The sequence below is a fragment of the Rattus norvegicus genome, chromosome 7, assembly GCF_036323735.1.
Source record: "Rattus norvegicus strain BN/NHsdMcwi chromosome 7, GRCr8, whole genome shotgun sequence".
NCBI lineage: Eukaryota > Metazoa > Chordata > Mammalia > Rodentia > Muridae > Rattus > Rattus norvegicus.
This window is the reverse complement of record NC_086025.1, coordinates 126,303,151-126,322,337: the sequence shown is the minus strand read 5'-3', so window position 1 is coordinate 126,322,337 and position 19,187 is coordinate 126,303,151. Positions and strand designations below refer to the sequence as shown.

The window sequence follows — 19,187 nt, the reverse complement described above, 5'->3', positions numbered from 1 at the left end:
AACCTTTTGTATTACACAGCAGGGATGGATGACTTAATGGCTTAAAGGTTTTAGTTAAAGGATTCATTGACTGCTGTCCTAAAATTATAGTGATAATAGACAAGATGAAGTACATTAGTAGAAAAAAATCAACTAAGTTGATGGCATGTCAACTTTCATTTAGTTACAAATCCTCAGTGCCTAAAAATGTAATTTTGGCTTACTGTGTACATTAATGGTTATTGGCTTGAAATTCTTCTTAGCAATTTACTTCTTCGAGAATCTTTGTAAAGATTTGATGTAGGAACTAGTCATGCTGTGTGGATTGAGAATTAAGTGGGGGGAGAGGAGTGAGTGCATACGTGTGTGCCTGTGCGTGTGTGTGTGTGTGTGTGTGTGTGTGTGTGTATGATAGCAGGAAAATAATGTGTTGCAGGGCAGTGGTGGCACAAGCCTTTCGTCTTAGCACTAGGGAGGCAAAGGCAGGTGGATCTCTTCAAGTTCAAGACCAGCCTGGTCTGCAGAGGCAGTTCTAGGACAGTTAGGGCTACACAGAGAAACTCTTAAAACAAAAATAACAAAAAACCACCACCAACACCCCCAAAACAAACAAACAATAAAAGGTTGACTTCATTACTATTGTTTTCGCCACTGCAGGCATGTTCAGAAGCCCAGAACAAAGAACGTAGAGGAGTTGCAGTACAGAAAAATCAGTGACAAGAGCTCAAGGGTAGCAGAGAAGGGAACAGTAAACAAGGACGTTTGGTGCTCTTCACAAGCAGAAAGTGAGGAAGGCTTTTGCTCACCATTAAGAGTGATGGGAAACGGGGTTGGGGATTTAGCTCTGTGGTAGAGCGCTTGCCTAGCAAGCCCAAGAAAAGAAAAAAAAAAAGTGATGGGAAACAATTCCCACTGCTATCGAGGTAAGGGAGAGTAGGCATCGGAGAGAATGGGGAAGGAAGGAAGGAAAGAAGGAAGGAAGGAAGTACAGAAAGTATCAGGGTGGCTAGGCTTCCGACAGGAGACCTCCAGGGAGGGAACTGCAGCTTACAGTCTTACTAGTCTCTGGGGACATGGCAGTGATGTACAGTGAGAAGTCATCTTTATAATTAGTCCTAAGCCATCCCCTTAGCACATGTTGTTAAGCAGGGCAGCAACATATGTAATAGTTTAGTTTTCATCAAGCCGGGTCACTGTAAGCTACCACAGACAAGCTTTCTTTCTATAAACAACCGCTATATAACACATACATACCTGCTATCCCACATCATTTAAATGTTATGACTTAGGCTTTTCTTAGTCCGTATAGACCATCCTGTCTATGCAACAGGCCAGTTCTCTACCACTTGAAATACTGTGGAAAGACCAGATACGTCAGTGACAAGTCAAGTAGAGTCCTGGCAGGTTTCAGTGTTGGGGACATATTTCCTATTCTCCATGTTTATGTGTGTGTAAGGTGTGTTTATATGGATACTGCCTGTGTCATTCCTTGGGTGTCGCTCACTGTGTTTCATGTTTCATTTTTTTAAATTCTAATAAAACATGTTTGGTTTTGAGACAGGGTCTCTATGTCTCCTGGCTGACCTGGAACTCACTGTGTGTATCAGGTGCACAGAGCACAGAAACTAGCCTGCTTCTGTCTCCAGTGCTGGGATTACAGATGTGTGCCTGTGTTTGTTCGGTTTTATTTTATGAGTGTTTGCCTTGCATGTGTGCTTATGCACCGCAGTGTCAGATCCTCTCGGACTGGAGTTAGGATAGTGTCAGCCACCATTTATGTCCTGAAAGTCAAACCTGGGTCCTCTGCAGAAGCGCAAGATCAGCTCTTAGACACTGATCTAACTTTCGGCCTTGTTTTTCAATTGAAGATTTTTCACAGCTTATCAGGTAGGCAAGGGTGACTGGCCAGCTAGTAAGCCCAAGGGACCTGCTTATCTGCACTTCCCGAGCCCGGTGTTCCAAGTATGGATCACTGGGTCTCTGCTTGCTTGCTTGTTTTGTGTTTAACTGTAGGTCCTGGAGAATCAAACAGTTCCCATTCATGCTTTCAGCACAAGCACCTCACCCCTGCCTCACATTCTGCATCTTTTCACAGATCATCACTTACCTAAACTCAGTATTTTCCTGGTATAATTTTTTTGTCTAGTTCAGCATCTTTATTAAGCATACTTTGGCTTTTAGCTATTGTTTCAAGAGTTGGTTACAAAGATACTAAAGATGCAGAGTACATATATCAGAGATGTATAAATAAAGGGACATCCCTACAACAGTAAAAATATGTGTAAGACACAGAAGTATTAAAGGAGGGGATGCCTGGGAGCTTTCCCTTAGAAAATTCACCTAGGCCTTAAACATCCACTGGAAAGTTTGCGTTAGAATATTGAGGCCTCATTTGGGCATTTGCAGCTAATTGAATGACTGACCAGTTGTTTGAGCTAGTTGTTTGTGATCACTCCAGCTTATATTGTTATATTAGTATGCTTTTAAGCATACTAATTTGAGATGTCATTTTTTTGTCATTTATTTAATATATTTGTTTTTATGTGTACGAGTATTTTGCCTGTATGTGTAAGTATATATATACCACATGTGTGCGGTGCCCGAGGAAGCAAGAAAAGCGTTTTGGATGCCTTGGAACTGGAGTTATTGATGGCTGTGAGCCACCATATGGGTGCTGAAAACCAAACCTAGGTCGTCTGCAAGAGCAGCAAGTGTTCTTAATCACCAAGAACCCCTCCCCCCCACCAACTTTGAAAACTCAAACCAGTTCTTCTTCATGGGGTGCTGAAGGGAAGGTTCTGCATTATCGCCCAAATTAGAAACTTTACTCAGACTGGTTTCTGCAAAAGTTTACTTCATCTAAGAAATTAGCCATTCTCTTAAGACAATTTAGATTGATTATTCTCAGTTTTGCTGCAGATGTAAAAAGTTTCAGTTAAAATTGGCTTTTCTTAAAAATAAATGCTTATTTTATGTATTTGAGTACACTGTCACTGTCTTCAGACACACCAGAAGAGGGCATCAGATCTCATTACAGATGGTTGTGAGCCACCATGTGGTTGCTGGGAATTGAACTCAGGATCTCTGGAAGAACAGTTGGTGCTCTTAACCACTGAGCCACCTCTCCAGCCCCTAAATTGGCTGCTTTTAATAATTTAATGTAGAACTCAATGGCTGTCCTTATTCTAACTTCTTTAAATTTCATATATATAACAATTTTGACTTTGTTTTCTTGTTTTTATAAACTGCCTCAATTCCCTTGGATGAAAAAGACTTAAAATTATTAATTAAATACATGTTCATTTTATGTGTTGTGTTTGTATGAGTATCTGGAAACCATGTGTGTGCCTGGTGCCTGTGGAGGTCAGAACTGAAATGCAGTTAGAGGGTTGTGAACCATCCCTTGAGTGCTAGGAACTGAACCCAGCCGGGTGTCTGCGAGAAAGCAACGATCTCTCCCAATTACTGAGTTTTCTACCCCTTAACACTAATAATTTTTGTAAAAATGGCTTTATTTCTAAGTGTGAGGATAAGCCAAAGATAAATTTAGGGTAGGAATGAGATACTGCTACCTTCCCTGAGTTCTGAGGTCTGGGTCCTGAGGTTGAATCCTAGTTTTCATCTAATGACTCAGAAGAAAGCTGATGTCTGCTCACCACTTCTCTCTAGAGGTTCATAGGGAAATCCAGAACTAAACTGAAGACCAAGGTTTTATAATTTAGGCTTCTCATGTGTGCTGCTTTCATGATCCCCTTTTGACTTACAATTATGGCAACAGTGAAACAGACCTGTGCCTACTTGTAGGTCGGGGAGGGAAGCAAAAGTCGGAAGAACTGGACACCAAGAAACTAGCTTGGGAAGAGAAAAGCCTAGGCAGCACAAATGGAAGCAAGTCTTTACAGAAAGCAGCTTGAGTTTCCAGAGTCAAAGCCCAGGGACAGTGTCAGGCTCAAGAGAGGCTGAGACACAAAATGGAGAGGACTGTGTCTGGCACAGAACAAGAGGGAGGACATTCCACCCTTGCTTTTTTGAGATAGGGTCTTTCTATGTAGCTCTCCTTGCTGTGTAGACAAGGCTGGCATTGCTTTCATAGATAGCCACCTGCCTCTGCCTTCTAATGGCTGGGATTAGGGTCATGCTCCACCACATTCAGCCAAACTTTCAGTTTTTGTTTTGGATTTTCTTTGGAGACGGGGTCTTGTTATATCACCCAGGTTGGCCCAAACCTTGCAATCCTCCCGTTTCAGCTTCTCCAGTGCTAATAGAGGTGTGCATGCCCACAGCTACCTAAAAATCAGTTTCTCTTTATGAAAATACTGGCATGTCTAAGAGAAATACGGGGGAGACAGGAGACGATGTACACCTGTAATTCCAGCTCCTGAGACACCCGGGCAAGATCACTTGTCCAAAGGATTACTTCTTTTTTAAATAAACTCAGATGCAGAAACTGGAAGGAAATACTGGACAGGACTCTATACATATTCGAGTGGCCTAACAGAGGGATGGATGGAGATAAGAGAGCACCATTTAACGTGTGTGTGTGTGTGTGTGTGTGTGTGTGTGTGTGTGTGTGTGTGTGTGTGTCTGTGCATGTGAAGCCCAGAGGACATGAGATCCCCTGGAGTGGAAGTTACAGGCGGTTGTGAGCTGCCCAAGATGGATACTGGGAACATAACTCTGGTCCTCTTCAAGAGCAGTAAGCACTCAAAACTCTCCTAGCCCTGTACCTTCTAAAATAAAGATTTTTTTAAAGGTTTATTTATTTTATGTATATGAGTGCACTGTAGCTGTCTTCAGACACACCAGAAGCGGTCATCAGATCCCATTACAGGTGGTTGTGAGCCACCATGTGGTTGCTGGGATTTGAACTCAGGACCTCTGGAAGAACAGTCAGTGCTCTTAACTGCTGAGCCATCTCTCCAGCCCTAAAATAGAGATTCTTAATATTTCATTTAAATCCCGAGTCTGCTTTCTATCTCCTAGAGATCTTTTGTCTAATTCTAGAGAAATCTTCCATACTGATTTCAAACTTCACTCCCTGTCCTTGCCTACAGTATCACCACCTCGAATATGCCTGATGCTTAAATTTCAGTTCTCTCGTTCACGTTCATTGTTTTGAGTTGAGAATTTGAATTTACTTATCCTGTCACTGGCGAATTAAAGATTGTGGCTCTAGATATCGACTTGTAGTACATACGTGAGATGCATAAAAGGGATAGCCACTTGATGCTGAAATGGGTAAAGTTGTTTTCAGGTAAGAAAAGTCCATTTAGGAAGAGAAGAATGAAGAGTGTGAATCCTGGCTAAAGAGAGCGGTGTGTCCTCAGCTTTCCAGGGGCTTGGTGTGCAGGCAGCGGGGACATTTTCATTTTTAGAGTGCCTTTTATTGCCACAACAACTTCTGCAATTACAGGATTAAAAGGGTTATAAAAGATGAACATGATTATTCTTTACACACATTTACATGCATTGTCGGCTGGCTTTAATACTGTAATGTGCTTTTATGATCTGTGAGTCAAGAGATTATTCTTCATTCTTCCTCCATGTAGTTTCTTGGGAAAACAATTATTAGCAACCCCCCACCCCCACCTCCCGTTTTTAAAATGTGGCCACAGTGTGTTACCTACCCAGTTGGATGTGGAACTTACTATGTTGACTAGGCTGGCCCCTGAGCCTGTGGTGGTCATGCTTCTTTGGCCTCCAGAGTGCAGGAATTGTGTGTGTTGGCCATCAAGCCAGATTTCCTCAGCATCTTTTAAATGGGCCGTTTTGCCTGGGTCCTTGCTCTTTACCCTAGCTGGTACCACACCCTCCAGCTCTCCCTTCTGTTAGTGCTCTTGTAATTCGGTACCCTTTTATTTTTATTTCTCTAAGAATTGTACGGTGTTTTTACTGGCCTGTCTCCCTCTTGAGGGCAGGTCGCTCTTTTATCCCTGAATGCTGTGCACCTGAGCCTCCTGTCTGGCATGTAGGAAATATTCAATAAATATTTACTGAATGAGCAAATGTATGTTCTCTTTCTCTATATACATCTTCCTTGTTCATTGGATTCCCCCCCCCCCCCCGTAAGGCAGGAAATTTAATCCTTATGGGATGGAAATAACCCATAGTTCATCAGGTGACTTTGCCAAAGTCGTAGAGCCAAGGATTGAGAGCTTCTAAGCCTGGACTCTCCTTCACATTGTCCTTTGTGGGCAAACTTCTCAGTGACCCAGATGCAACTTGAACGATTCAATAGAGTGGTTTTTCACTTTTAAGTGTGCTTTTTAAGTATGCATGTAGTTTTAAGTATTCTTTTCAGTGTGGTTTTGCCTGTACATTTTTAAATATGTGCATTTTACTTGTATTTTGAAATGTTTTTGTTTCAAGTGTGCATTTATTATTATTATTATTATTTTTGGTTCTTTTTTTCGGAGCTGGGGACCGAACCCAGGGCCTTGCGCTTCCTAGGTAAGCGCTCTACCACTGAGCTAAATCCCCAGCCCCTCAAGTGTGCATTTATAAATGTGTTTTAAGCATGCATTTAAAGCACTTATGTGTTTCAGCTCTGGACTGACTCAAATTTCTCATCTCCATCCCAGCCTTCACTCAAGCCAGACTAACTAAAACGCAAATGTGATCACCTTCCTTCCTTCCTTCTTCCTTCCTTTCCTTCCTTCCTTCCTTCAAAACCTTGAAGCAGATCAAGTTCAAACCTCCAAGAGTTTCCAAGAGTAACTGCTGCCCCTCTGCAGCCTCATTGCTCTGTCAGAGCCTGTCAGCTCATGCATTCACTCATCCTGGCGTGAACGCTTCTCCGTCTCCTGAATACAAGAGCTGCTTTCATTGCTCGCCCCGTCTAGAATTCCTTCCCTTAGAGGGCCACCCTTAGAGGGCTCAGGAATCTGCTCTACTGGGGGGTACAAGCAACTGCACTTTGGGGCTCGTCCACACCCTTACAGATGGCTACCCTGTGTACTACAGCCCTCTTCGAAAGTGAGTAAGAGATTTTGAAGCAAAAATGAGTGACCTGTGCGTGCGTGGCCTGGGAACATGGATTCGGGTTGGGTGGAATAACATGTTCCAACACAGGATAAAAGAAGTTAAGGCATTTTCCAGACACCGGTTGGATCATCAGATTGATTACAGCAAACAGGAAAAATGGACAGGTTTCAAATATTTTCTAGTGACATTCTTAGCTTTCATATTGGTGAAAACCATTGGTTCGCTGAGATTGCTTCAAAGGTTTAGAGTTGAAAGTATTTTAGATCTGACACGGGTGGTCAACGAAGGCCTATTCAGGGACTAATGGTATCTAAAAATAATCATGAAGTTTAAGCTATAGTCATTCTGCTTTGTCAAATCGTCAACACAGGTCTCCAGCACCAGCCAAAGTCCCCAGCTGCACATTCCCAATATCTACGCCCCTCCCCCTCCCCAGGTCCTCACGAGGCTTCTGCGTGAACCAAGCTCACGGCTTGGCCAGTGGCGGGAAATGTGCGGCTGGAAGGATGGGAGGCTGGGTTTGGAGAGTATCAGTTTTGCTTTGGGTATGCAAATGAGTTGTCAGCAAACTCTAACAAGGCTGCTTTCCCAGCCTTGTGTGGATGGGCAAGCACTGCACCATTGCATTGCCACCTTCTTAAGACACCCCGTGAAGGACAGACGTTTTAGACCGGACGCTGAAGTCCGTGAGGAGCAGGATTAGTCAAGGAAAAGTTAGCAGGTGCGGTAACCACGGGTTCTTTTTGGTCAATGCAGCGATGTCTCAGAATTCAAGTTGCCCGGCGCCACAAACTGCGCAATGGAAAAATCCTAGATTTAGGGCAACAGCCTACAGCCCCGCTTCTTTCGCTCTACCTGTCCACAGCTCAGAGCCGGGTAATCTCTAACGAGGAACCAGCGTCCATCTCATGGTCCTGCGCGGAGGCTGGGAGTGCGCTAGGGCTCAGCTCCGCTTCCGGGAGCGCTGAGGAGGCGGAGCCTTGGCCGGGCGTTAGGCGTGGCACGGAGGCGGGACAATATGAGGTCTGGGACGTAGTTTGAAACAGAGGCGGGGCTGGCGCCGGATGTGGGCGGGTCTGGCGCGGGGCGGGGTGGCGCGGAGTGCGTGGGGCGGGGCATGGTAGGGCTAGGGGCGTGGTGTGAGGGGTGCTGGGCTTGGGCGGGACCGGACAGAGGGACCTGGAGAGGAATCGGGCGGAGGGGCGGGGCGGGGAGGGGCGGGAACCGGGCTGGTCACGCTGCGGCTGCGCGTTGCTGCTTTTCGTAGTTCGCCCGGGCGGGAGAGGCGGCGGCGGCGGTGAGGGCGGCAGCGGCGGTGGCGGTAGCGCGGGCCGGGATGCGGCGCTACCTGCGGGTCGTAGGGCTGTGCCTGGCCTGCGGCTTCTGCTCGCTGCTGTACGCCTTCAGCCAGCTCGCAGTGTCCTTGGAGGAAGGAGCGGCCGTAGGCCGCAGGCCGCAGGCCGCGGTGGCTTCCTGGCTGGCGGACGGCGGACGCGGCACCGGGAGAGGCGCGGGCAGCGCGGGCCCGGGCCGGACCGGCAGGTACGGGCCGCATTGCCGGGCTCGAGGGTCCGGGAGGGCCGGATGCGCCGCTCCCACTACCAAGCACTGTCTGTCTGGCTTCAGAGCCAGTGTTAGACCAGTTAGAAATTGAATAACTTTGCGACTTTCAGAGAGGCTCGTTGGGAGTAAGTGGTGTCCCACAAAATCCTAATTACACCGCGGCTAGTGGAATTCCCTCCTGTTTCCATGGTGTCGAAGCTGAACTATTTAAGAATCAGGCTGGCGCCCTTGTTGAACCCCCACCCCCCACCCCCCCCAGGTGTCTAAATTTTCCTCCTAAATCTTAACATTTTATCAGTAACCGTGGCCAAAGAAATCTGGACGTGACATAAAGCGAGCTTTGAATTTTTGTTTTGAAAATACTTTTTTTTTTTCCGGAAACGTAAAGGAAGTTCAGAAACGTGAGCGATACTTAGTATGCTTATATTTTATGGGAGGAGTGGGGGAATGAGATATCATTTTTAATTGGATATTTATAACACAGCATAATGATTTGGTGGATTTGCATAAATCACTGCCACGGTGAGAATTATGAAATTTAAATGGAAAATTGTTTTGGCAGTTTACTTAACAGTCTGAGCGTTTCGCACTGCCTGGGTGGAGGATACCTGTGTTTGGGCAATTCTGAGACCAAGTAATTGGAGAGTGGAAGACAGGAATTGTAGAGAGAGTACCATCCACTTTGAGCTATTATGTATGTATCTGAGAGTTGATGGTCTCTTCCAGAGGGAGGCGGGTGTAAAGAGAAGCCTGCGTGGAGATAGTGAGTTACTGGTTTACGGTTTGATTGTCAACAGAGAAATGTGGGGTCTAGGCGTGTTCTCAGGTTCCATCACCTACATCCTACGCCCCCAGTAGGATTTGCTGAGGAGTGCAGAAGCAGGAGGATCATGAGTTCGAGGGTAGCCTGAGCTACACATTTAAAAGACTGGCAGTAGTCAGCGCTCCGGAAGCAGAGGCCGGCAGAGTTCGAGGCCAGCTCGGTCCACAGAACAATGTCCAGAATAGCCGGGGCTATACAGAAGAACTCTGTCTCAACAAACAAAAACAAAAAAAAAAGTATTAATTGCCCAGAATTATATAACAAGAAGTACTTGGGAAAAAAGAACCCCAACTCTATAAAGGAAAACATTTTTTAAATGGTAAGGACAGTGAGTGAAGAGAAATCTCTTTTCACCTAGTGTATCCTATTTGAAGTGATTATTTCAAACTAGGTTTGGTGGCCTATACTTGTATTCTTAGCATTCAGGAGGTATAAGGCAGGAGGAGGGAAAATTCAGTACCTGTCTGGTTTTCATTGGGAGTTCCAGGCCAGCCTGGGCTACAGAATGAGACCCAGGTTCAGCAGACCACGGGCTGAGTTTGTATCCCAGTGGTAAAGGACTTGCCTTGTCACATGCTGAGTTCGACCCCTCCAGGGGGTCAGTAGAGTTCCACAAACCTGCCCCAGTCCACTCACTTTTGCAGGATTCCTTGGTCACACAGTTACTTCTCTTACTTGTTTCTTTGTTACTGTAGGTGTAGATAGTGAATCTTTAGCTACACGGGAATGTAATTGACAAGAGTTACATATATTTAATACTAACCACTTGATATCTTGATGCACATTCTGAAATGACTGTCACTTCCCTTTCTCCCTTTCAGACTGGCTAGACCTAAAGTTCATGTTTGCTGAGTCCTGTCAACACTGGTAGGATGAACTGAGAATTTAAAGAGGAAAGACTGAAGGCTTTTGAGTCAGCACCTTAACCTTTGCTATGTACTGGTGTGTTGACTTCCTCATTAGATGTGGAACATTTGTGAGGACCGAAGTGACGTAGTTGCATAAATTGCTTAGAACTTTACCTGGCACGGTAAAACTAGCTGATAGGGTGATTTTTTTTTTTTCTTTTAGGAAAACACTTTGCAGTCTGGGTCCTTTCTTTCCTTTGTGTCCATTAGGCCATGAGTCCGTATGGACTGGGCTCCAGCAGCTCAGGCTCCTTCCCGTTAATCCTCACAAAGTGGGCTTCTCTGGGTGGCGCAGGCTGGCGCTTCAGCTGAACCCAGGTGCCCTTCCCTTTGGCTTCCTTTTTCTTCTGATCGTTCTCTTCACCCCCTTCAGGAATCCGCACATTGATCCTCTTGGCAGAATCTTGCCTTTAACTTGCTTGTTTACAATGATGCCCACGGCATGCTAAGTGACATTGTAGACTCTTCCGGTTTTGCCGTGGTAACACTTATGGGGCATTCCTTTTTGAACAGTGCCCATTCCTTTGATGCCTACTGTATCACCCTTCTTGTAGATTCGCATGTATGTGGCCAAAGGAACGACTCCATGTTTCCTGAAAGGCCTAGAGAACATAGACTGAGTGCCTCTCCTCTTTCCTTTTGTATTTACCATTTTTGCGAGTTACTGGAAGATGGCTGCGGCCGAAAAAGCAGGGTGATTGTTTTTTTTTTTTTTGGTTCTTTTTTTTTTTTTTTTTTTTTTTCCGGAGCTAGGGACCGAACCCAGTGCCTTGCGCTTCCTAGGCAAGCGCTCTACCACTGAGCTAAATCCCCAACCCTGATTGTTTTAATTTTCATGTAAGCATCCATTCTGTCTCTCTCTCTCAACACACACACACACACTCACTCTTTGGGGAGAAGTATCTGTTCTTGGGACCTGGTAGAGAAACCTGGTAAACTAGAGTGCCAGTAACCTGTGTTTTAACCACGAGCTATTACTAAGGTGCAAATAAACTCCGAGAACCACTGACAGTTGAGAGAGAGATTTGACCACTATTCCTTTGCACTGCTGTTTGCCCTTCCTTGCATCTGTTTTTGAAGGAGAGGGGAGTTGGGGCAGTGAACGCTGGAGGAAGTAGAGATACTCAGGGCAGGCCCTTACTCGGGCTCACCAAGTGGGACCTGCTATATGAGTGTCAAACAGTGGCCTCCGTCCGGCTTGTTGGGCAGTAGAGTGGCTTCTGCTCACACCTCTGCTGAATGTTCTTTGGCTGCTGTAGCAAAACTTGTGACTGCGCAGACTGGGAACAACAGCTGCCATCCTTTCGTACACCTTCTGGTGTGCCCACATAGCCAGGCAGGTCTAGAGCCGCTTCTAGTAATCTCCTTCTTGGGGCACTGACTCCTGTAGGCTCGTCACACACCGAAGGCTCCCTCCATCCCTGACGTCAGTCATCATGCGGAAGATAAGAATTGTCTGGTGAGGGAAGCATACAAAACAGTCCAAATACTTAGCATAATTCTGATCCATAATATTTAATAAAAGCTGGTAATTAATATTATGAGCTTTTTGAGATATTCATTTCACTAAACAGTGTACTTTTGGCCTAGAGATCTTACTTTAAAGTATAAATATTCATCTCTATTGAAATTCCCCTCCCCGTACAGTTTTTGTTGGGAAAGTGTATCTTGAAGTGGATGTTAAAATTTTTGTTTTCTGATTGGCTATTTTTTCTTTATTGTTCTTAATCTTTAACTTTCTTCCAAAGTTCCTTTCTTAAAAAATTTTATATCTGTAATCCAGATTTACTTTTTGTCAAGGGAAGAGAGTGCGCTTTCTGGTCAGGTCATGAAATGGTAAGACCGTTTCAGCGCCATCTGTTTATGTAACTGCTTTCCCTCACTTCTGAGTGCTCACAACATTAGAGAATGGGGACGGTCAGATTTAGAGCTAGTCGCGAAGTGGTCTAGACATGAAGCAGTCTCAGGTGAGTTGCCCAGGCAGATGGCGAATCTTGGTAGTGTAGCAGTGTGCTGAGAATAGTCTTTAAAGTGCTGTGTGAGTTGTGGTCTCCTGTGTGGTCGCGGGTGCCCTGCGTGGTCGCGGGTGCCCTGCGTGGTCGCGGGTGCCCTGCGTGGTCGCGGGTGCCCAGGCTTCAGATTCTATAGTGTTGCCCTGTAGCCCTGAGCTTAGTCCGCCATATCCTTACAGAGGATTTGCCTGAAATTTTCCTCCAAGAGTCAAGTCCAAATTTTCCTTAAGAGTCAAGGAAATCTTCTGTTGTTTACAGGTTTTAAAGAAATCTTGTGGTTGCTGTTGACATTTTGAAACAAAGAACAAATACCTTTTTTAGTTTAATTAAATAAAGAAGACTGCCGTGTTCTACATGACTTGGTCCTGGAAATCTGACTGGAGCAGTGAGGGAATGAAGGAAGGACACTCATGCACAGAGAAGCTGGGCTGAGGGTGGGGAGCACCTGCCCTCTGGTGTGGAACCACAGCACAGAGGAGAGAGCTGTCAGGGGCAGTGTGTGCAGTGGGGACTCACGGGGGCAGTGTGTGCAGTGGGGACTCACGGGGGCAGTGTGTGCAGTGGGGACTCACGGGGGCAGTGTGTGCAGTGGGGACTCACGGGGGCAGTGTGTGCAGTGGGGACTCATGGGCTGTAAACCTCGGGGAGGAAAGTGGGGTTGGGAGTTCTAGCACACACTAGTCAGTCTTCCTCAGCTACACTGTTAGTAATTGTTCTTGTCTACTCTCTCACTAGTCACACTGGCCAGAGGAGGGCGTGGTCACCCTCTGAGCCTCATGGGGGAGGGTGGGGTTTGAGGGGGAGAGGCTTTCCTGTTCTGGATCGAGCTTAGGTCCTTGATGTATCAGCGATCACATGTACTCAGGACACATCTGCTCTTTACACATTTGCTCATGGCCCCCCAGATCCCCTCAGAAGACATCTGTCCGTGGATTTAAGTCTGCGTCAAGCTTGAGGGGTGTTACTGAGGAGAGCAGTACTGTTAAATGTTTTGTTTTTGGCCGGGTCTCACTATTACTCACAGCACTCTCATCTCCTAGACTCAGATCCTCTTGTTTCAGCCTCCGAGTAGCTGGTGCCAGATGTTTGTGTTTTGTTTTTAACCCTGGCTGTCCTGGAACTCAAGCTCACCTGCCTCCGACTTTCCATCCAAGACAGCTGACCCGAAGAGTCCTGCTTCCACGTCGCTTCTCTTTTTCTGGACTTATTTTTAACTCTGTGTGTGTGTGTGTGTGTGTGTGTGTGTGTGTGTGCGCGCGCGCGCGCGCGCGTGTGTAGCAGAGATTGACATTTGGTGTCTTTCCTCAATCACCCTTTTTCTGAGACAGGTTTCTCACTGATCATGGAACTAGCATGGCTGGACAGCAAGCCCAGGGACCTTCCTGTCTCCACCTGCAATGCTAGGGCCCCAGGGGTGCTGTCAGGTTTGGTCTTTCGCTTGTGCGCCGAGAATCCCAACTGGTCTCAGGCTTGCTTCTCACTTTACTGACTGAAGTTTCCTCAACCTCCAGTAGTAAATTTTAAATCTTGTCTATGTACTTGTGTTTTTCAACATGGTGTTAAACCAAGAAACACCCTAAAACTTGATATGCCTGCATTAGCTCTCAAGAGAGTTCACTGGCTGCCCACAAAGGACCCTGTATCTGTTACTTCCCATGCTGTTTCTTAGCTCTATAGCCCTCAACTACCGTGAGTCTGTTGTGGTTGTAGATTTGCGTATCCTGAACATTTCCCGTAATGAATCAGTTCAAGAGTGGATTTTGAGTTTGCCCTCTTTCATTTAGTTTGCCTTTCAGAGTTCATCCATAACATGGGTTACTACACTTGGTACTGTTCATTAAATGGATCTAACACGTTCTGTTCACTAGCTGACAGGCATTTGGGTGGATTTCCACTGTTTGACTGTTAGGAATGATGGTGCTATGAACTCCCGTTCATCTTTACTTTTGTTGTTGTTTTGGGACAGGGTCTCTTGTAGCTAAGGCTAGCCTCACACTCACTCTCTGGCCTGAAGTGATCTCCTCCTTTCTCTGTCCCTCAACTCTACCTGGCCGTAGATATTTTTCCTATAAACATAGCTGATCTTAGTGTTCTTGAGTGCTAAGAGCATTAGGACAGTTTACTAGGTAGATGCTTTTTACAGAGGAAGTAGAGCTGGCTGATACAAGGTGGTCTTCAAGGCCCCTGAGGAAAGCCTAACAGTCTAGTGCAGGTGGATGCTGTGGTGCTGCGTCCTCAAAGGCCCAGCTACAGGCAACTCTGAGTTAGTCTCCTGAGTCCACATACTCTCCTGACTGCTTTGTCCTCATCTGAGCCTCGAATAAGTGGCCTGGACTTAATGAGATCCCTCTAGAAAGGTGTTATCACAGGACAGAGGAGGAGTCGAGGACGTAGGAAAGGAGGTAAGCCCTGCACTAAGGACGGAGGGAAATGAGTGTCTGAGGGAGCCTGCGTGACCTAAGTGATTACCTGACAGGACGGGGAGAATGGACTACAGTGTAGGCGGTCAGTTTCGGAAGATGAGCAGGTCCAGCCAGGAGTTCCCACTTTAGGTCAGTGGAGTAGGGTGCAAGCTAGTGCTGTTGGAGGATTGTGGAGCCCAACTGCTGGGTAGGTATCCCCTATTGCAATATCAAAGATATTTTCTCACCCCACTGGACACTGTGATCTTGGCCTCTTGCTCACTTCAGGTTTTCTAGTGTTTGGCGGTGTATCTGATCATTCACTTGATAATATAGTAATAAACAGGAAGAGAAAGCAGAACTTGGTGTTGACAGGAGGAAGTTGGCTCAAAAGCTGTCTGGGAGAGAACCCACTTGTAGGCCAGCTTGCCACAGAACTGGCATTTAGTGCTGGCTTCTTGGATTGCTGCCTTGTACCAGCTCATGTTATTTCTCCATACTCCTTAGGTGTCTTACCTATGTATCCTTGGGTTCAAAGGTCCAAGAAGCAGGGCTTCAAGGTTGCCATGCTGTAAAAATAAGGGCAGTGTATTCATTAAAGCAGTAAGATGACGTAAGGAAAAGTCCACAGATGCTTGATTAACCAGGCAGAGGATAGGTCACTAACGAGTGACCTTAGGACCAGACAGATTTAGAAAACAATGCACAAATGGCTGTGTAAAATAGAGTGAGAGCTGCAACAGAAAATGGTATTGTTACACCCAATTTTACAACATAATTTTTATTGAAAATGAGATTTCTATTTTCATTTCCGTTGTTACCCTGTTGTGCAGTTTGACAGGAGAAATGGAATAATCTGCTTAGTTTCTGACCACCACGCCCACACCTCCCACCTCTAACCCCACTCCTGGCCAAGAACAGAGATACATGCTAGGTACTGACTGTAAATAAGCTGTTAAAATAACACTGATAATGTCTCTATCTGAAAAGTTTGTGAGGCTTAGTAAATGGATTTTCAGGTACCTGACTTTGACACAATTTGAAATTTTTGTTATTAGGGGGCCACTGAGTTTGACTGCCTTAAGAAATGCAGTTAGGTACACATTTACTTTCCTGACTAAACTTCTTTTTAAAAGTAAGATATATACCTTTGTGGGCTTTGATGTGTCTGTCAGGTAAACTACGTGTAACAGTATGACTTTTCCTAGTGATCTTAAACCTCCAGTGCTGTAGCTGCTTATGCAATAGCATGCAGAGTTTTGTAGGCAGCATTTAAAGATCACCAGTCAGACCCTGGTCCCAGAGTCTTTTTTGTCATTAGTCTGGTGTGCATCTTTCCTAGAGATGGTAATATGACTTTAGGCTGAGGACTCCTGTCTTAGATCATAGATCATAGAGGTTTGTGGGACATCAGACCAAAGGGTTTTTCAAGTCTGACATTTTATAGATCTTGATATTAGAATAGCAACTTTCAATTGAATCCACGGAGAAAACGAAGCTCCGTGCTCTAAGATGACAGGTCCTAGGTGAGTGACTTCCCTTACTACATCCCTAAGGGCAGTCAATGTCAGATGCGACCTTGGAAGGAAGTGACAGGGAAGACCATTTTGGTAACGTGACCCACTTTTTATCCAGCCTTAAGAAGAAAGCTGCAGGTATATTTTTGGAGTATAACAAAGCAGGGATGTAGGGATTATGGACTGTCAGCACAGTGTCTTGTTTCCATTTTGAAACACAATATTGAGTAGTTTCAGTCATTTAATTTGAATCTGTTTAATGATTCTTTTTTTTTTTTTTGTACTTTTTTTAAAAAAGATCTTTATTATATACACTGCATCTGTCTTCAGACACACCAGAAGAGGGCATCGGATCTCTTTACAGATGGTTGTGAGCCACCATGTGGATGCTGGGAATTGAACTCAGGACCTCTGGAAGAGTAGTGGGTGCTCTTAACCGCTGGGCCATGTCTCCAGCCCTTAACGATTCTTTTTCTCTCATTATACCTGCATTTGTGACCAGATGGATGTTGGCCAGATGAATTTTCTAAGATAGTATGTATAGTCTGTGAAGAAAAAGATAAAATGTCTTCATCAGAGGGAAGGAGATCTTAATGTTTCCAGTGAGTTCCTGACCAGGAAACATTTCCAGTCATAAGATATTTTCACCTAGCAGTTTTATTTAAAATAATGTTCCCTAAGTGAAGAAGACACTGGTTTTCTAAAGATGCTTCAGTTCTCTATGGCAGCTGGACTTTGAGTCTTATGCCGTAAGCTGAAGGTGCACTTACTGTGTTACTCAGTGAGCTCCTTGGCCGCTCTTCATCTAAATGCTCACCAGGACTCTTGTTTCTTCCCACTGTCAGGTGTAAGGAGGTCTCTCTGTCTTACTGGAATCCCTACTGGATGCTGCCCTCTGATGTTTGTGGAGTGAACTGCTTTTGGGAAGCGGCTTTTAGGTAGGCCCTTACTATTTCATTAATAGATCAGAGTAGGTGAGATTAGGTAGTAGGTCAAACCTTTCACTGTATAAACAGTCTTTCTCTTGTATTCCAGTATCACATAACTACATTGATCTTCTGGTTAGCTTTTCTCTTCCTTATCTCATCTTTTAGTTATTACTGATTTTAATATTATGTGTAAATGCTCTAATTTTTTCCAAATGTTTTTAAGATAAACTGTAAATCTTAGAGGAATTTATGGTTGAGCTTTACTGATAAATCGATGTGTAGTTGTGCTCTAGTTTGATAAAATATTCTGACTAAATGCAGCTTGGGAGGAAAGGGTTTATTTGTTTATTCTTCCAGGTCACACAGTCCGTCCTGGGGGAAGTCGGGAGAACCTGAAGGCAGGAGCCATGGAGGAGTGCTGCCTGCTCGCTGGCTTTCTTCAAGCTTAGCTCAGCTTCCCTTACAGAGCCAAAGCCCATCCATCTACCTTCAGATGGTACCTCCCGCAGCTGCTTAGGGCCACTTGAGGGCTCAGTTGGAGGCCAGTTAGAGGGATCGTTGCTAGGGAAGACTCGGGTCTTCTCCTTCCAACAGTTATGAAATACAAGCTGCAGTTGTAGTGTGTGTAATGGGGCTCATAAAGTCTCAAATCCTCACTTATGCATCCTGTGGGCAAATGGGAAGGGTTAGTTGATATTACATCTGTGTGTGTGTGTGTGTGTGTGTGTGTGTGCGTGCGCGCGTGCGTATAAGAGAGAGGGGAGAGGCAGACAGACAGACAGATTCCTCTGTCTTGTCCCAGGCTGATATTTGACTTGTAAATGCAAGTAATCTTCATGTTTCAGTCTTTCGGGTAGCTGAAGTAGGGTACCACTGCATTAGGCTCTTTTTGTTTGTTTGTATGTATGAGGCAGGGTTTTTTCTGTGTAGCCCTGGATGTCCTGGAACTCACTCTGTGGACCAGATCAATCTGGACTTGACCAGATCTGCCTGCCTCTGCCTCCTGGGATTAAAGGCATGCACCACCACTCTATCAGCCTCATAAACTAGAGATTTTACTTCATTTTCCTCTTTTACACTTTGTGCTTGTGGTATTGTATCTTTATACCATGTGCATACAAAGTGTAAACCAGTTTGCAATATGTGTCATCGTTCTGAAAAATACCTTAAAGGTAGTTTCTTTTTTCTTGTGCACGTATGTGCGTTTGTGTACAAGTTTGAATGGTGCTCACAGAGTCTAGAAGAGGGTGTCAGATTCCTTAGAACTGAAGTTATGGGTGGTTTTGAGTGATATGGGTGATAAGAGCAGAACTCTGGTCATCTAGAAGAGTGAGTACGAGCTCGTAAGTGCTGAGCCATCTCTCCAGCTCTTAACTCAATTCCTTGAGTAGAACTAAACCTCCCTCACATTCGGTGACTGTAGCAGATAGACAGGGCCTTCCTCATTTGTGAGGCGATACTCTGTTTTGCAGAATTCCCCTTGGTCTGGGTTTGCCTGAGTCCTCAGGAAGAGATGGTGTTACACGCTTCTGCCCACACTATCACTAGTCAGTCTCGTAAGCTTAACATTGTTGGTTAAGTTTTATCATGCACACAGTTACGGACGCTATGTCTGCTCTGTAAGTGTCTCTGTGTCCACCTTGAAATATGTGGGAAATACGATCTTTCCCTTTATTTTATTTTTTGACAAAGTATTGATGGTGATGATTCTCTCACAATTGTGCTGTGCTGTATTTGTTGGTTGTAGAGTTTGAAGAGGTCTCCTTTACTTAAAGGTGCTCATGTTTTTAACTCTGTTATGATATTCGCTAGTGCCATAGCTTTTGGGGTTTTGGTGGTGGTGTTGGAGACTGAACCCAGAGCAAGCTGGGCCTGAGCTTTATGACTGAGGTGCATCCCAGCTCTCCCTGTTCTATGTGAGCCTCGAGTTCCTCGGATACTGTGAGCCTCGAGTTCCTCGGATACTGGAGGTCATTGGAAATGAGAGAATTTACATGTGCCGCCAGACACTGCTCTGGTAAGAAAAGGCACGGCTGCTTATACTGCTTAGGCCCTTAGAGGGGCTTCTGC

At 45.2% G+C, this 19,187-nt stretch overlaps 1 protein-coding gene across 5 annotated transcripts in view; it reads left to right on the top strand.

Moving 5' to 3' along the window:
* The first annotated feature begins 1,534 nt into the window (after positions 1-1,534).
* Gxylt1 (glucoside xylosyltransferase 1) overlaps positions 1,535-19,187 on the top strand; it is a 40,455-nt gene continuing 22,802 nt past the window's right edge. Inside the window, exons 1-2 of one of the 5 annotated variants that reach the window (XM_039078905.2) lie at positions 8,213-8,505; positions 17,034-17,126. In XM_039078905.2, the coding sequence (XP_038934833.1) occupies positions 8,300-8,505; positions 17,034-17,126 (299 nt within the window). In that variant the 5' untranslated portion in view covers positions 8,213-8,299. Of the gene's footprint in view, positions 8,506-17,033; positions 17,127-17,474; positions 17,614-19,187 lie in introns of those variants that run through there. The other 4 variants (NM_001100887.1, XM_039078904.2, XM_006242192.5 and 1 more) reach the window with 4 other exon arrangements.